General features: G+C 41.0%; 1 protein-coding gene across 9 annotated transcripts in view; it reads left to right on the forward strand.

Annotated features, from left to right (window-relative positions):
- The window catches only part of LOC121275778 (triple functional domain protein-like), a 650,960-nt gene that overhangs the window by 394,150 nt on the left and 240,050 nt on the right, over window positions 1–16,760 (forward strand). For all 9 annotated transcript variants that reach the window (XR_005942563.1, XM_041183384.1, XM_041183386.1 and 6 more), the window contains 5 exons: window positions 1,751–1,820; window positions 5,290–5,379; window positions 6,370–6,462; window positions 6,779–6,890; window positions 7,367–7,557. Coding sequence is in view for 8 of the 9 variants with exons in the window: in XM_041183384.1 (XP_041039318.1) it covers window positions 1,751–1,820; window positions 5,290–5,379; window positions 6,370–6,462; window positions 6,779–6,890; window positions 7,367–7,557 (556 nt within the window). In the remaining variant the exon portion in view is untranslated. The remainder of the gene's footprint in view (window positions 1–1,750; window positions 1,821–5,289; window positions 5,380–6,369; window positions 6,463–6,778; window positions 6,891–7,366; window positions 7,558–16,760) is intronic.

Genomic DNA, 16,760 nt, shown 5'->3' on the forward strand with positions numbered 1-16,760 from the left:
TGTCTGCTGCCATTGTCCTTCTAGATAGTAATGGTCATGGGTTTGGAAGGTGCTGTCTAAGGACCTTTGGTGAGTATCTTGCAGATGTTACACACTGCTGCCACTGTGGATCAGTGGTGGAAGGAGTGAATGTTTGTAGATGGGGTGCGAATCAACCATGCGAATTGAAGCTGCACTCATGCAGGCAAGTGAAGAGTATTCCATCATATGGCTGACTTGTGCCTCATAGATTGTGGACAGGTTTTAGCGAGTCAGGATGTAAGTTACTTGCATCTGAACTGCTCTTATAGTCATGGTATTTATATGGCTAGTCCAGTTCAGTTTCTCATCAATGTTAACACCCCCCAGGATGTTGATAGTGGGGGATTCAATGATGTTAATGCCATTGAAAATCGTGGAGCAATGGTTAGATTCTCTCTTGTTGGAGATGGTCATTAGTGGCACACAAGTGCAAGGCAATGTTACTTGCCTCTTGTCAGCCCAAGCCTGGATATTGTCCAAGTCTTGCTGCATTTGGACATGGACTGCTTCAGTATCTGTGGAGTCGTGAATGGTGCTGAACATTGTGCAACATCAGCAAACATCCCCACTTCTGACCTTATGATAGAAGGAAGGTCATTGATGAAGCTGCTAAAGGTGGCTGGGCCTAGGACACTATCTAAGGAACTGCTGCAATGATGTCCTGGAATTGAGATAATTACCCTCCAACAACTGCAACCATCTTCCTTTGTGCTAGGTATGACTCCAACCAGCGGAGAGTTTTCCTCCTGATTCCTATTGACTCCAGTTAGCTATGGCTGCTTGATGCCACTCTCGGTCAAATGCTGACTTGTGCCAAGGGCAGTCACCCTCACCTCACCTCACCTCAGGAGTTCAGCTCTTTTGTCCATGTTTGAACCAAGGCTGCAATAAGGTCAAGAGCTGAGTGGCCCTGGCAGAACCCAAACAGAGCATCAGTGAGCAGGTTATTGCTGAGCAAGTGCCACTTGATAGCACTGTTAATGACCACTACCATCACTTTACTGATGATCGAGAGTAGACTGATGGGGCGGTAATTGGCCGGGTTGATTTGTCCTGCTTTTTGTGTGCAGGACGTACCTGTGCAAATTTTCACATTGTCAGGTAGATGCTAGTGTTCTAGCTGTACTGGAACAGCTTGGCTAGGGGCGCGGCAAGGCCTGGACCACAAGCCTTCAGTACTATTGCCATAATATAGTCAGGGCCCATAGCCTTTGCAGTATCCAGTGCCTCCAGTCGTTTCTTGATATCACGTAGAGTGAATCGAATTGGCTGAAGATTGGCATCTGTGATTCTGGGAACCTCCAGAAATTGGCACTTCTGGCTGAAGATTGTTGCAAATGTTTCAACCTTTTCTTTTTCTTGGCTACCTCATCATTGAGGATGGGGATTTGTGGAGCACCCTCCTCCAGTGAGCTGTTTATTGTCCACCACCATTCATGACTGGACTTGGCAAAACTGCGGAGCTTAGATCTGGTCATTGGTTGTAGAATCGCTTAGCCCAGCCTATGCTGTTTGGCATGCAAGTAGTTTAAGCTGCGCATTATAAATTGAGGATTTTAATTTGAAATCTTTATCACATTATCCAACTCCTTTGCACGCCATCTGTAAAATTACTGACAAGATATCCTCATCATATTTATCTCAATGCAGACCATCCTGGTTGCAAGTCAACATTGAAACTATATTTTATCAATTGTTTGATTTTGCATACCTCAAAATATCTTTGCAGTTTATTTCTGAAAGAGCTGGAGAAGTATGAACAGCTGCCGGAAGATGTGGGGCATTGTTTTGTCACCTGGGTAAGTCATTTGTCGCTTTCAGGAGATTTTTTGCACCAGAGAATTATAAGAATTATGGCAACAGTTTTGTGCGGCGTATTACTTTAAACTATGCAAACTATATTAAGCTATTATTTTAAACTATTTTTGTAGTGCAAACATATTATGGCCCACTAGTTAAATTCAAAATCTGAATGTCAATATATTAAAAATCATTGAATTTTCATCAAACCATGATTCAGATTCTATGTTGCAGTGGAAAATTGGCTTACCAACAATTATCAATAAACACACCCTGGCATCCAAAATTATCTGAATAAGTTAAAATACTTTGTGGAATGCCCTGAATGATAAATTGGTTAAAGCAGATGTAACTGAGCTTTCCATAGTGGTCCACTCTCATTAGTTAGCTGTTCTTTGGTCAATAGTAAGGGTGAAAGAAATGGCCGCCTCCCTGTGGTCTAAGGAAGGGAAAATTTAGCCAGGGTTCCTCCTGCTAACACTAGACAATGATTTCTGATGTGCACATAAGGGCATCAGATGAAGACAGGGTTATGCTTAGCTGTCATACCTCACAATCAGCTTGTCAGTTTATCTGGCCACCCTGCAAAGTCTTTTCCATTAACTCGTCCTTCTAGAAGATCAGAAATTGCTTATTTTCCAGATGTCACCTGAATAAAGGCAGTGATTACATAGTGTATACTGTATTCTTACATCATCAAAAATTTTATGCAGTTGAATATATTTCTACTTGGCATATTGAAAAATATAATAAAAGTGAATTATAATTTATAGATAAAAGATCATCACATTTCTTAAGATCTGCGTATCAAGAAAAATCTTCTTGATTTTTCACTTGTTACACTGGCTTATTTACTGTTTCCAGCTTGGATAATCAGATTCACAAGTTGATGGGAGTTCACATGTATATTCTAAATGTTTAGACCTGCTATGTGTTGGTCTTCAGAACTCATGATCGCCTAATTTAAAAAAAAATCTGAACTATCTGAATGTTTTCAACTTCTTTAGAAAACAAATCACAAGTGCATGTGTGTAAATGCACAAACCCTGGTAAATAAACATGTGGCTGTGGGGAAATTTCTTCACTTAGAGTTGTGAACCTTTGGAATTCTTTACCCTGGAGGATTGTGGATGTTTAGTTCTTGAATATATTCAAGACTGGAGTTGATGAATTTTTGGACTCTAAATGAACAAGTAATCAGGTGGGAAAATGGAGTTGAGATTCAAGATCAGCTATGATCTTATTGAAGACCGAGCATGTTCAGAAGGCTTTTGGCCTGTTCTTGTGCCTAATTATTGTACTTTTATGTTCTATTTGACCCTGAGCTGAGCTTTCATCCCCATATGCTCTCCATCATTTAGACTGCTTACTTCCACCTCCAAAACATCACCCGACTCCCCTCCAACTCAGCTCAGCTGTTGCTGAAAATCTTTACCATACCTTTTGTTACCTCTAGAATTTAATAGAATTCCAGTGCTCCCTTGGCTGGCCTCCCACCTTGGATCCTGCTGCCTATATCCTAGCACTCAACAAGTCCCGATCACCCGTTACCCATTTATTCTCACCCAACAAAGTCCTGATTGTAAAGTTCTCATCCTTGTTTTCACTCCTTCTGTGACCTTGCCCTTCCATTTCAGTGTGACTATCTCCAGCCCTCCAATCCTCATATCTCTGTGCTTTTCCAATTCTGGCCTCTCCCACATTCCTGATTTTCTTCTCTGCACCATTGGTAGCTGTGCCTGCATCTGCCTCAGCCTTAAGCTCTAGAATTCCATTCCTAAACTTCACAACCTCTCTACCTATTTATGTTGATTTTTAAAACATTTCTCTTTGACAATGTTTTGTTCACTATCCTGATGTTTTTTCCTGTAGCTCAGTGTCCAATTTTGCTTGGCAATTACTCCTATGAAGTGCCTTGTGATATTTTACTATGTTAAAGCCATTATATGAATAATAATTGTTGTTTCAGGATCACACCAACAATACATTAAGCCATGCTAAGGTATTAGGGAGCGTTTACCACTGCATATCCTAGCCAACATTGTTCACTCCAATGTGCCATTAATTTTTTTTTAAACAAAGCAATTTTGGAAAATTCTCATTTCTTCCCATTCTCCCTCAACATGCACACAGACCATTCCATAAAAATTTATTACATCCCATCATGAATGTTTAGTTTGGTGATGTACTGTAGATGTCAGTGTATGAGTTAACTTTTGGAGCATTGAAACGTCCCTCCGCAAACATGTCAACTCATACGCTGAGTATAAAAGTGAAGTGCCTGTGTGTGTGTGGTCCCCATCCTTGTCGTTCGCCACGTGGGGTTTCCTCTATATGGGCTTGTCTTAACTCTTGCCCTTCATTGCCTGATTAATCCTTTCCAGCCAAGTGATAAGGTACCAGTAGGTAAAATATCTATTTGTGGGGTGAAAAATTGAAGCTGACTACTAATGCGAGTATAGAAAGGAGTGGCTGAAAAGCAAGGTTGAGTCTTATTCTGAGTGTATGCAAAAACATGACTTTTGGGACTGGTAAGATTGCGTTGAATGTTATGCTGGGTGGATTTATATTACCGTAGACCACAGCATATAAAATAAAATAACTTGTAATTAGGTGGTGTGTTCCACATTCTCAGGATGCACCAGAGCATTTCACAGCCAAAGTGACAAAGTATTAATGACAGGATAATCTTTTTTAATAATGATGGCTGAGAGATAAATATTAGCCTAGGTGTCAGTGAGAACTCCCAGCTGTTCTTCAAAATAGTGCCATGGAAACTTTTGCAACCACCTGCATGGGCAAACAAGGCCATTAACAAATCACCCAAGAGGGCGGCACCTCCATCAGTGCAGCAATCCCTCAGTGGAATGTCAATCTAGATTATGCGCTGATGCTGCTCAAGTGGGACTTGAACCCTCAACCACCTGGATCAGAGTCAAGAGTGTTACCCCTGAACTAAGGCTGGCATCTGCTATCTTCTGCTATGATGTTTATGTGGGTCTAGAAGGGGAAGGTGCAGGTTATTTGGCAACATTGGATATTCTTATATATACTGCTTAATTATCCTCTGCAAAACAAACTTGTCAAAAATGCAAGGCAGGGGTACAGTGCACAAGGTGTTTTTGAAAAATTTGAAATTCTCCTTTTTGTGTTACTATGCAAACAAAGGGAAGCTCCTTAATTTCCTACGCAAAAAGTGACCAGTATGAAGGTGTACATCATAACTGCCAGTCTCTCTATTTTTATCTCACCATTAAGTCATATTTAAAAATTATTACTTTTTAACTCAGAATGCTAGGCTTGTCTCTGCACGTTACTGTCTCAAGACAGTTATTAACAAATAATTTTTAAGTTTTATTTTTCTCCCATAAACAGATGCTCCAGATGTTACCATTCCTTCAGAGTTTGACTAATGAAGCAATGAGAATGTGGTTTGTGACTTTGTTGTTTTTGTTTTCTCCTAAACAGGCTGACAAATTCCAGATGTACGTAACATACTGTAGGAACAAGCCAGACTCCACACAGCTCATACTGGAGCATGCAGGAGCATACTTCGATGTCAGTACTATTCATTGACTTGGTGCTTTTTACCATTTCCTATTCCCTTTGCTTAGGATGGTCATTCTTAGCAATAATATTTAAACTTCCTTTCAGCAAAATTTCAAAACTGAGAGAGATTTGTATTAGGCAACGGTATTAAGGGTTATGGAACCTGGGTGGGTAGATGGAGTTAAGATGCAGATCAATTGTCATCTCTTTGCATGGAGGAAGGAAACAGACTGAAAACCTACTTCTGTTGCTATGTTCCAGACAGGTGGGCAACCTCTTCTTGGGTTTAATAATGCTGCTTACAGGTTAAAAACTGTCCCTTTTTTTATTGTCATGTGGGGAAAAACTTGCCTTTAGTTGTCACTTTTCTCAAAGTGGCTTCATTTGGATTGGGAACTCAGTACCATGAGGTGAGGAAGGAGAGGTTCACACACCTTGAAACTGATAGATAAACTTTGATCCATGGGTTTCAGTATCATCTATACCCACAATTTCCCTATCACCCCTCTAAGAATAACTTGGTCTGCCATGTTTAAGAAAAAAAAGAAAAACACATTAGTGCTAAACCTACCAGAAATCATCAAAAAATATCGGGGTAGAAATTGGAGAGTGCCAAAATTGGGCATGATTGCTGTGTTTGAGAAGCAATGACAATCCAGATTGGAAAGGACTGCCTGAAAAAAATGATCCCATGCCAATTTGTCACTGCCTGAAAAGCTCATACAAAGACCTCTGCTCTGCTAAATTGTTTATCATTGTGCCAATTTTACACCCGGGAGCAGCAAAGTTTAATTTAAGCCCCAATGTATCTAGAAAATGTGTCAACAGCAATGCAGGCTTTTTCAATATAGATTTGCAGCTATCAATATTTGGAGATGATGAGAGTTGTTGGCACCTAAGAAATTGTCTTTCACTGTGAATTACTATATTTTTCTATATTTATAGTCTATATTTAACTGATTATTGCAATCTAAAATTACATTTATTTAAAAAAAACAGGAAATACAGCATCGGCATGGACTGGCCAACTCGATCTCTTCCTATCTTATCAAACCTGTCCAGCGAATAACTAAGTATCAGCTGCTTTTAAAAGTAAGTTAAAGTGATAAGACAGGACTAACCAGTTGTTTTGCAGAACTTAAAATATAACATGTCTGATGGTTTATATGAGTAGTGGGTCTGCATATTCCATCTACAAATGGATAGCTGTGCTTTATTAGAATGGACTCCAGAATTAAATACCCTGTTTAGCCATATCTGCTTTTGTGTATTTGTATTGTTGCCAACCCTTTCAATAAATCAGGAAAAATATCAATTCAGTGGAACTAGGTCTTTTGGAATTTGTGCCTTCACGAAAATTTCTAAATAGCAATAAAGCTGAGTTCTGCTTTGCATTTTTAACTTGTAGGAACTGTTAACATGCTGTGAAGAAGGAAAGGGAGAAATTAAAGATGGCCTGGAGGTGATGCTAAGTGTGCCAAAGCGAGCCAACGATGCCATGCATCTCAGCATGCTAGAAGGTGCGCCTTTTTATATACACCTGAGCACTGAGGTTCAGAATTATTGTGAAGTAGGTCAAAAATTGTAATATATTTATCACTATGTTCAGATGGCTATATTTGGTTAATATTGCAAAGTAAAAATTGAATTGTGTGTGAAATTCTTGAAAGTTGCCTTATTTAACTAGACTTTTAGCTTGAAGTTATTGGACATGTAAAGGACATAAAAACCTGAAAAAAATTGCAAAATTCTCCTTGAACTATATTGTTCCACAGAAAGTCAGACTTACTTGTCATTTAGAAGCAAATGTCAGAATAACCATGCTGTGTAACCTGTTCATTGTGTTTAGAAGGCATGTTCATACAGAACATAATACCTTTTTATTTGATCTGAATATTTACACAAAGGCCTTTTTCAGCAAAATCAGAATGTGAAGGAAATGACTTATGCTTGCATCCTAAAGAAAAAATATGAAAGTTGTTGTTGTCGTCATTAGGCTTTGATGAGAATCTGGAATCCCAGGGAGAGCTGATCCTTCAAGAATCCTTTCAAGTGTGGGATCCTAAGTCTTTGATCCGCAAAGGCCGAGAACGACACCTCTTCCTGTTTGAAATGTCACTTGTCTTCAGCAAAGAAATCAAAGATTCCAATGGGAGGAGTAAATATATCTACAAACACAAACTGCTTGTAAGTTCAATGAGTGGAAGCTGGAATGCCGATGCTTCAAAATGAGGATGGAAATTAAATCTTGTGCATTTAAGGATGTGGCTGATCAGAAAGCATTTTCAGTGTGATTATTCACCAGAGTGGTGAATTTGAACTCTGATGAAAGGTTTCAGATGGAACTAATCATTCTTTTTCAGTTTCTGATTAATCATTCAGTTTCATCAGTTTCTGTTTAAGTATTTATGTAAGTTGAAAATAGCCTCATTATTTAACTTCTCCATTATTTTTACAACCACTAGCATTTGTAAAGCACCTCTTTAACATAGTCAGACATCGCAAGGAGCTTCACAAGAGCATTACCAAACAAAACTTAGCACCAAACCATATAAGGAGATATAGGCTGATGACCAAAAGCTTGGCCATTGAGGTAGGTTTTAAAGAGCATTTTCATTGAGGATTCAGGGAGGGAATCCAGAGTTTGGGCTTCGACAGCTGAAGGCATATCTGCCAGTGGTGGACCAGTTAAATTCAGGCATGCGAAGGAGGCCAGAATTGGAGGAGCACCGATTTCTTAAAGGATTGTAAGGCTGGAGGAGGTTACAAGATTCAGAGGGGCGAGGCCATGGAGGAATTTGAAGACGAGGGGAGTTTTAAAATCAAAGCATTGCTCAACTGGAAGCCAGTGAAGGTCAGTGAACACTGGGTGATAGGTGGATAGGACTTCTGTGCAATTTAGGATACCAACAACAGAGTTTTGTGTGAGGTTAAGTTTATGAAAAGTGAAAGATGGGACTGCTTTGAACTAGTCAAGTCCAGAGATAACAATGGCTCGGATGAGGGTTTTGGCATCAAATGAGCTGAGGCAGGGCAGAATCAGGTGATGTCATAGAGATTTGTTGTCAGGAGCTCATTCTGAGGTCAAATAAGGTACAAAGGTTGTGGGCAAAGTGGGTAGCCTCAGTTGCCAGTGAAGGGAATTGGAGCTTGTGTCAGGGAACCAAAGATAGTTTCTTCAATTTTCTCAATATTTAATTGGACAAAATCTCTGCTCATTCAATACTAGATGTCAGATAAACAGTCTGACAATTTAGCAGTTTAGACAGTGGAGTGTTTCAGTGGCAAGGTAAAGTTGTGTGTCATCAGCAAACATGTGAAACTTTGTGATTTTGAGTGATGTTGCTGGGGAACAGCATTTAGATGAGAAATAGGATGGAGCCAAGGATCGATCCTTAGGGACTGCAGAGGTCATGCCACAGGAGTAAGAAAAGCCATTTCAGGCGGTTCTCTGGCTATGACTGGATAAATGAAAATGGAGCCAGGCAAGGACAGTCCCATCCAAATGGACAAAGAAGGATAGATGTGGGCAGAGGGCACTGTTTTCAATTGTGTCAAGCCCTGCAGATAGATTGAGAAGGATGAGGAGGGGTAAGTTGTCACCGTCCTAGTCAAATTAAATGTCATTCGGTACTACGGCAACACTGGAAATCTGATTGAGGGGATTTAAACATGGAGTTTTCAGAAAGATGGACACGAATTTGGAAGGAAAATGCAATTTAAGGCTTTGAAGAGGTGAGATGTTCAAAGGACAAGAAAGTGCCAGAAGAGCAGGGGGGACAGATCAAGCTCTGATTTGCTGATTAGAGCCATGGCTGTTAGGGCAGGCAAATGGTGGTAGGGTACAGGCATGCATGAGGGTCTCATTTCAGGGAAAGATATCATCACCCCTCAACCAGTTTCTAATAAAGCCATGATGTTGAAGCAATTATCCGTAACAAGCCCATGGATGGCCTGGGCCTTGTTCAGAAGTGACTGAGACATTCTGGTGGGAGATGTGAAGAAGGGCATTGATGGCTGATCTGTTGGCAGAGTGCACACAGACAACATTTAGAGTGGTGAGTGGGATGGGAAGGAGGTAGATTAGAATAACCCCCAGTTATTCCCCCACTTTTCCCCAGTGGAAAAGTTGGCGGAAATATCTGTGAGGAAATAAGATGGAGCAGCTTGGGTTGCTGATTGTAAGGAGTTAAGGAGGCAACAACAAATGCCCCAATGTGCTCTTAGGGGATGCCAAGAAAGACTTAAATTTATTTAAGAGGGAGTCAAAGCTGGGATGGCAGCAGGAGAGTGGCAAGGCCAAAGAGTGCTGATGAGTGGAAATAGGAATTTTACATCAAAATTGACTTCTGGATGTTGATCATGTTACAAGGTGAGTCAGTATCTAATTAAGTAGGAATTGACTTTAATTTCTACAACTGCAATGGAAGTTTCTTACCTCCTTACCTGAGAATTGTCTAGTAGTAGCAAAGTTTATAATCTAATAGTAATGCCAGTGCTGCTGTGACCTCTATAGCGCACATCCTGTGCTGAGTGGGAACTCCAGGATGCTTCCAGTGTTCTGGATAACCATTTGTGCAGGATTCCCCTGAGTGCATCCCACTCTCCAACCAGTATTCAGTTTTGAATTTTTGTTTTTCCATTCATTTACGGGATGTGGGTCTCACTGGCTGGGCCAGCATTTGTTGCCCATCCCTAGTTGCCCTTGAGAAAGTGGTGGTGAGCTGCCTTCTTGAACTGCTATAGTCCATGTGGTGTATATACGTCCGTAGTGCTTTTGGGAAGGGAGTTCCAGGATTTTGACCAGCGACAGTGAAGGAACGGCGATATATTTCCAAGTCAGGATGATTGATGAGAGATCATTGATGAGAGTCTTGATTCATATCGGGAGTGCAGCCAGAGCCATGTCCATGGCTCAGCAGGACAGGGGTCACAAATAAGTCTGGAAGAACAATTTTGATAGGTGATTGAATAGTTAGGGGAATGGACAGGCGTTTCTGTAGACACATTTGAATTTTCTTCATTCATGGGATGTGGGCATCACTGGCTAGGCCTGCATTTATTGCCCACCCTAATTGCCCTTGAGAAGGTGGTGGTGTGCTGCCAATGTTACACAAATGTTACTTGATACTTGTCAGTACCTATGGAGTCATGAATGGTGTTGAACATTGCACAATCATCAGCGAGCTTCCCACTTCTGACCTTATGATTGAAGGAAGGTAGGTCATTGATGAAGCAGCTAGGTCACTGATGAAGCAGCTGAAGATGGTTGGGCCGAGGACACTAACCTGAGGAACTCCTGAATCCAGAATGCTGAGTTGCCTCCCTGGTGCCACAGAGCACCCTGAGGTGGGAGGGTGAACAGCCAGAATTGTGGCCCATATTGGTGCAATGGGCAAAGGCGGAAAAAGGGATGTGATCCTGCAGTCATAATTTAGGGAGCTAAGCAGAAAATTAGCAAGCAGGACCTCAAAAGTAGTAATCTTCAGGTTATTCCCAGTAGCACATGCATGGGAGTATAGAAATAGGAGGATAAAGCAGATGAATGCATGGCTGGAAAGATGGTGTGAATGGGAGGGATTTAGATTCCCGGGACATTCAAATCAATTCTGGGTGAGATAGGATCTGTACACGTTGGATGTGTTGCACCCCTAAGCAGAGCCAGGATTGAGTTCCTTGCAGGATGATTTGCTAGTGCAGTTGTGGAGGGTTTAAACTAACTTGGCAGGGATGTGGGAACTAGCAGGTAATATTGGAGTGGAATACCAAGATGCATAGAATGCTGGGAGAGAAAGATAGCACTAGCATAGGAAATAATATGTTATTAGGTCGGCTCAGAGTAAGGGAGAAAGTAATAAAGTTTAAATCAGGAACACTGTGCATATATGTGAATGCATGGGGTGTAGTAAATAAGATTGGTGAGTTATAGACATGGATTGCCATCTGGAAATACAATGTTGTGGCTATAAAAAAGACCTGGCTCACAGACTTGCAGGACTGAGTATTAAATATTCTTGGATGCAAGACGTTCAGGAACGATAGAAATTGGGGAGGGCTGGCACTACGGATTACAGAGAACGTTTTCAGTGCTGGAGAGCAACGTTGTGTCAGGGGTCAAGGACAGAACCTACTTGGCTAGAGCTAAGGAATGAGTAAAGTGCAATTACATTGCATGGTGTAGTCTTTAGGCCACCAACTAATGGGAAAGATGGCGAGAAACAACTTTTCAAGGAAATTACACATAGGTGCAAAAATTAGAGGGTTGTTATAATGGGGAATTTTAATTACCTGAATATAAACTGGGATAGTAGCAGTGCAAAGGGCAGAGGGTTAAGAGTTTCTAGAGTGTGATCAGGAAAATTTTCTTTGTTTCCTGTTCAATGAGAGAAGGAGGACTGCTAAATCTAGTTCTTGGAAATGAGGTGGGTCAAGTAGAGCAAGTGTCAGTTGGAAAATATCTAGAGGACAGTGAATATTGCATCATAAGGTTTAGGATGGCTTTGGGAAAGGACAAAGAACAATCCATAGTACGAATAATTAACTGGGGGAAAGCTAACTTCAGTGGGGTAAGAATGTCTCTGGGCAGACAACAAATTGGAATTAATGAATGGCAGAAAAAAACTGAACAATGATCTACCCTTAAAGAAGAATAGTTTGGGCACAGTTAACATGAAGGGATAAGGTAGGGGAAACAAATCCCGAGCTCCCTGAATTAAGAAAGAGTTAGAGTTTAAGTTGAAGAAAAAGTGCGCTTATGAAAGATATCAGGTAGATTATACAGCCACAAACCAGGCTGAATATAGAAGGTTCAGAGAGGAATTGAAAAAGCAGTTGAGGGAAGCTAAAAGAGAGTATGAAAAGAGACTCAGGGGTGTGGGTAACATGAAAGGAATTCCAAAGTCTTTTATACGCATGTAAAGAATAAAAGGGCAGTAAAAAGAGGACTAGGGCCGATTAGGGACCATAAAGGGGATTTATGTCTGGAAACAGGAGGTACTAAATGAATACTTTGCATCTGCCTTTACCAAGGAAGAAAATATTGCCCATGTCATGGTGAAAGAGGAGGTAACTCAGGCACTTGAAGAATTTAAAATTGATAAAGCGAAGGTATTGGATAGGCTGTCTGCACCTAAGTTTGATAAGACACCAGGACCGGATGAGATGCATCCAAGGATACTGAGGGAAGTGAAAATGGTAATTGCAGAGGCACTGCCATAATTTTCCAGTCTTCCTTAGACTTGGATGGTGCTAGAGGACTCGAAATTTACAAATGTTACACCCTTGTTCAGAAAAGGGTGTGAAGATAAATCCAGTAATAGGCCAGTCAGTTTAACCTGGGTGGTGGGAAAGCTTCTAGAAACAATTTCTGTCCCAAATTATTAATAGGCACTTGAGGAAATGTGGGTTAATTAAGGAAAGCCAGCATGGATTTGTTAAGGGAAGATGGTGTTTAACTAAGTTGCTGGAATTTTTTGAAGTTGGTACTGCTGTTGATGTGGTTTACATGGACTTCCAAAAGGCATTTGATACAGTGCTGCACAACAGACTTGTAAACAAAGTTATAGCTCATGGAATAAAAGGGCAGTAGCAACATGGATACAAAGTTCATTGAATGACAGGAAACAGAGAGTAGTGGTTAATGGATGTTTTTCAGACTGGAAGAAAGTTTCCGCTGGAGTTCCCCTGAGATTGGTGTTGGGACCCTTGCTTTTCCTGATATATATATATATGTATTATATATATATACAACCTAGATCTTGGTATACAGGGCACAATTTCAAAATTTGTGGATGATATGAAACATGGAAGTATTGTGAAAAGGATAGTATAAACCTGACATAGATTGTTAGAATGGGCAGACAAGTGGCAGATGAAATTTAATGCAGAGAAATGTGAATTGATTCATTTTAATAGAAAGAACACAGAGACAAAATAAAATAAAGGCTATAATTCTAAAGGGGTGCAGGAGCAGAGGAACATGGTGTATATAGGTCATTAAAGGTGGCAGAACAGGTCAAGATTTTCTTTCTTTATTCTTTCATGGAGTGTAGGTGTCACTGGCAAGGTCAGCATTTGAACTGAGTGGCTTGCCATGCCGTTTCAGAGGGCAGTTAAGAGTCAACCACATTGCTGTCAGTCTAGGGTCATATGTAGGCCAGGTAAGGATGGAATAATACCTTCCCTAAAGGACATTAGTGAAGTGAACAACTGATGGCCATTTCGTGGTCACCATTATTGAGATTATCTTTATATTCCAGATTAATTAATTGAATTCAGATTCTACCAGCTTCCATGGTGGGACTTGAACTCTTGTCCCCTTTGTTCGGCCTCAATTGAAGTTTTGTATTCAGTTCTGGGCACCACACTTTAGGAAAGATGAGAAGGCATTACAGAGGGTGCAGAAAAGATTCACTAGAATGGTTCCAGGGATGAGGAATTTCAGTTGTGTAAAAATTGGAGAAGGTGGGACTGTTTTCCTTGGAGTTAAGTAGGTTGAGAGGAGATTTGATAGAGGTATTCAAAATCATGAAGGTCTAGACAGAGAGATAGAGAAAAACTGTTCCCGCTGGTGGAAAGCTCGAGAATGAGAGGGCCCAGATTTAAGCAATCACAATATGAGGAGAAACGTTTTCACAGGAGTGGTTAAGATAGGGAATGCACTGCCTGAGAGTGTAGTGGGGGCAGGTTCAATTGAGGCATTCAAGAGGAAGTTGGATTATTATTTGAAAAGGAAGAATTGTGCAGAGTTAAGGGGAGAAAGCAGGGGAATGGCACCACGTGTATTGCTAATTCGGAGTGCTGGTGTACACCTTATAAGCTGAACGGCCTCCTGTACTATAACTATTCTGTGATTCTGAGAGTTCCACACTCGTCTCATGGCAACTTTTCATGTCATTTAAAGATCAGTCAGAAATATAACTACAATTAACATGAAAGTTATAATTATCAGTGTGAATAGAGCAATTCGTAACATCGTATTTAATAAGTTAACTGGATAGCACTCAGATTCTCAGGGTACTCATTTACAATTTTATTTTCTACATTGTATTATGCTAAAAAGCAATATATCATTTATTTTACACTTCTAGTACAGTATTTATATTTTCAGTGATTAATATTTAGATACTCCTACAAAAATATTTTTAAAAGTCCCAGTGAATTTTTATGGCATATATTAAACGCCTAATTGAACATTAAAACTTAATTTCCTCCTCCCATGATCCGTCTGACTGCAAAAGGATCAGTTTGCTAGTAAAAGTTCATACCCAATATGGGTGGAATTTTAACTGCTGGAAAGGAGGCGAATTTGGGTGCAGACAGTGGACTAAAGCCCTAAAATGTGGCAGTGGGTCAGAAATCTGGCATGATACTGCCCACTTCCAGGTTTCACCAGACAGGATAGGAGGCGAGCAAGGATCCCCTGTGGATCTGTTGGTGAGTAATTTAAACCACCCAAGTCAGCAATTGACCCTTGTTTTCAGCCAGAGTTCAGGGTTTAACAGCCAAAGCTCCAGCTTCCGCAGTTTTTTTGTTTTTATCTCGGGTTTCATGAACTGTGTGAAACTTGCCAGGTGCAACCAGGCAAGAGCACAGCAGGGATTCAATTTTGCATTGAAACTGACAGGCTGGGAATCCTTCATACAGTGAAACTGAGGAGCTATTTCCCTTCCTGAGTGAAAGGATGGTACTCGCACCACTTCCGACAGGTGATTTCAAACTTCTTGGATTTCAGTTCACATACTTTGCTCTTCATTCACCTTTATCTGCACTTGCCTGCTGTCAGCCTTCACTGTGGCATAGGAGCAGCTTATGCAATTCTACCTTGCACCTCTGATGGCCTAAATGAACAGCACTAGCAGCACCAGGAGAAGCAGGAGCAACACTATCAGGAGTAGTAACTGCCTTCTGCAACAACTGCAGTTACTACCAAAATCCTGTACCAAGATTATAAGCACATCTTGTTAAAGGTATCCCTTTTAACGTTTGCGATACAAAGGCAACTTCTGCTGCTCCACAGGACAGAGGGATTGAGCTCAAATGAGAGGGGATCCCAACACACGATCCACAGCAAAGGATTAGCTCTCTTGATATGTTTTTTTAAATTCATTCACGGGATGTGGACTTCCGCTGGCTGGGTCAGAATTTATTGCCCATCCCTAGTTGCCCTTGAGAAAGTGGTGGTGAGCTGCCTTCTTGAACCGCTGCAGTCCATGTGGTGTAGGTACACCCACAGTGCTGTTAGGAAAGGAGTTCCAGGATTTTGACCCAGCGACAGTGAAGGAATGGTGATATATTTTCAAGTCAGGATGGTGAGTGACTTCAAGGGGAACTTCCAGGTGATGGTGTTCCCATCTATCTGCTGTCCTTATCCTTCTTGATGGTTGTGGTCATGGGTTTAGAAGGTGCTGTCGAATGAGCCTTGGTGAATTCCTGCAGTGCACCTTGTATACGCACTACTGCTCTTGTGCGTTGGTGGTAGAGGGAGTGAATATTTGTGGATGTGGTACCAGTGAAGCAGGCTGCTTTGTCCTGGATGGTGTCAGCCTTCTTGAGTATTGTGGGAGCTGAACTCATCCAGGCAAGTGGGGGTTATTCCATCACAGTCCTGACTTGTGTCTTGTAGATGGTGGACAGGTTTTGTGGAGTCAGGAGGCAAGTTACTCATCACAGGATTCCTAGCCTCTTACCTACTCCTGTAGCCACAGTACTTACATGGCTAGTCCAGTTCAGTTTCTGATCGGTGGTAACCCCAGGACATTGATAGTGGGGGATTCAGTGTTGGCAATGTCACTGAACATCAAGGGGTGATGGTTAAATTCTTTCTTGTTGGAGATGGGCATTACTTGGCACTTGTGGCATGAATGTTACTTGTCATTTGTCAGCCCAAGCCTGGATATTGTCCAGGTATGCTGCATTTGGACACGGACTGTTTCAGTATCTGAGGAGTCGTGAATGGTGCTGAACATTTCACAATCGTAAGCGAACATCCTCATTTCTGATCTTATGATGGACGGAAGGTCATTGATGAAGCAGCTGAAAATGGTTGGGCTGAGGACACTACCCTGAGGATCGCCTGCAGTGATGTCCTGGAGCTGAGATGACTGACCTCCAACAACCAAAACCATCTTCCTTTGTGCTAGGTATGACTCTGTGAGTGTAGCAGTTGGTAAAGGTTGAGCTGTGTGGATCACAAAGGGAAACTTGAACAACTGTCATAACCTATATTTTCAATTGGTATGTTTGAGATGCAGCTCTGAATTGTGGAATAAGATCACTGAGCCTCATGAGGTTTTTTTTATATCAAACTAAATTAGACATTTATTAATTTAACAACAAAGTAAACACATACACAGGTCTACAAATTACTACCCTAATAACTTTTAAACAAA

This window comes from Carcharodon carcharias, chromosome 3, assembly GCF_017639515.1.
Source record: "Carcharodon carcharias isolate sCarCar2 chromosome 3, sCarCar2.pri, whole genome shotgun sequence".
Taxonomy (NCBI): Eukaryota; Metazoa; Chordata; class Chondrichthyes; order Lamniformes; family Lamnidae; genus Carcharodon; species Carcharodon carcharias.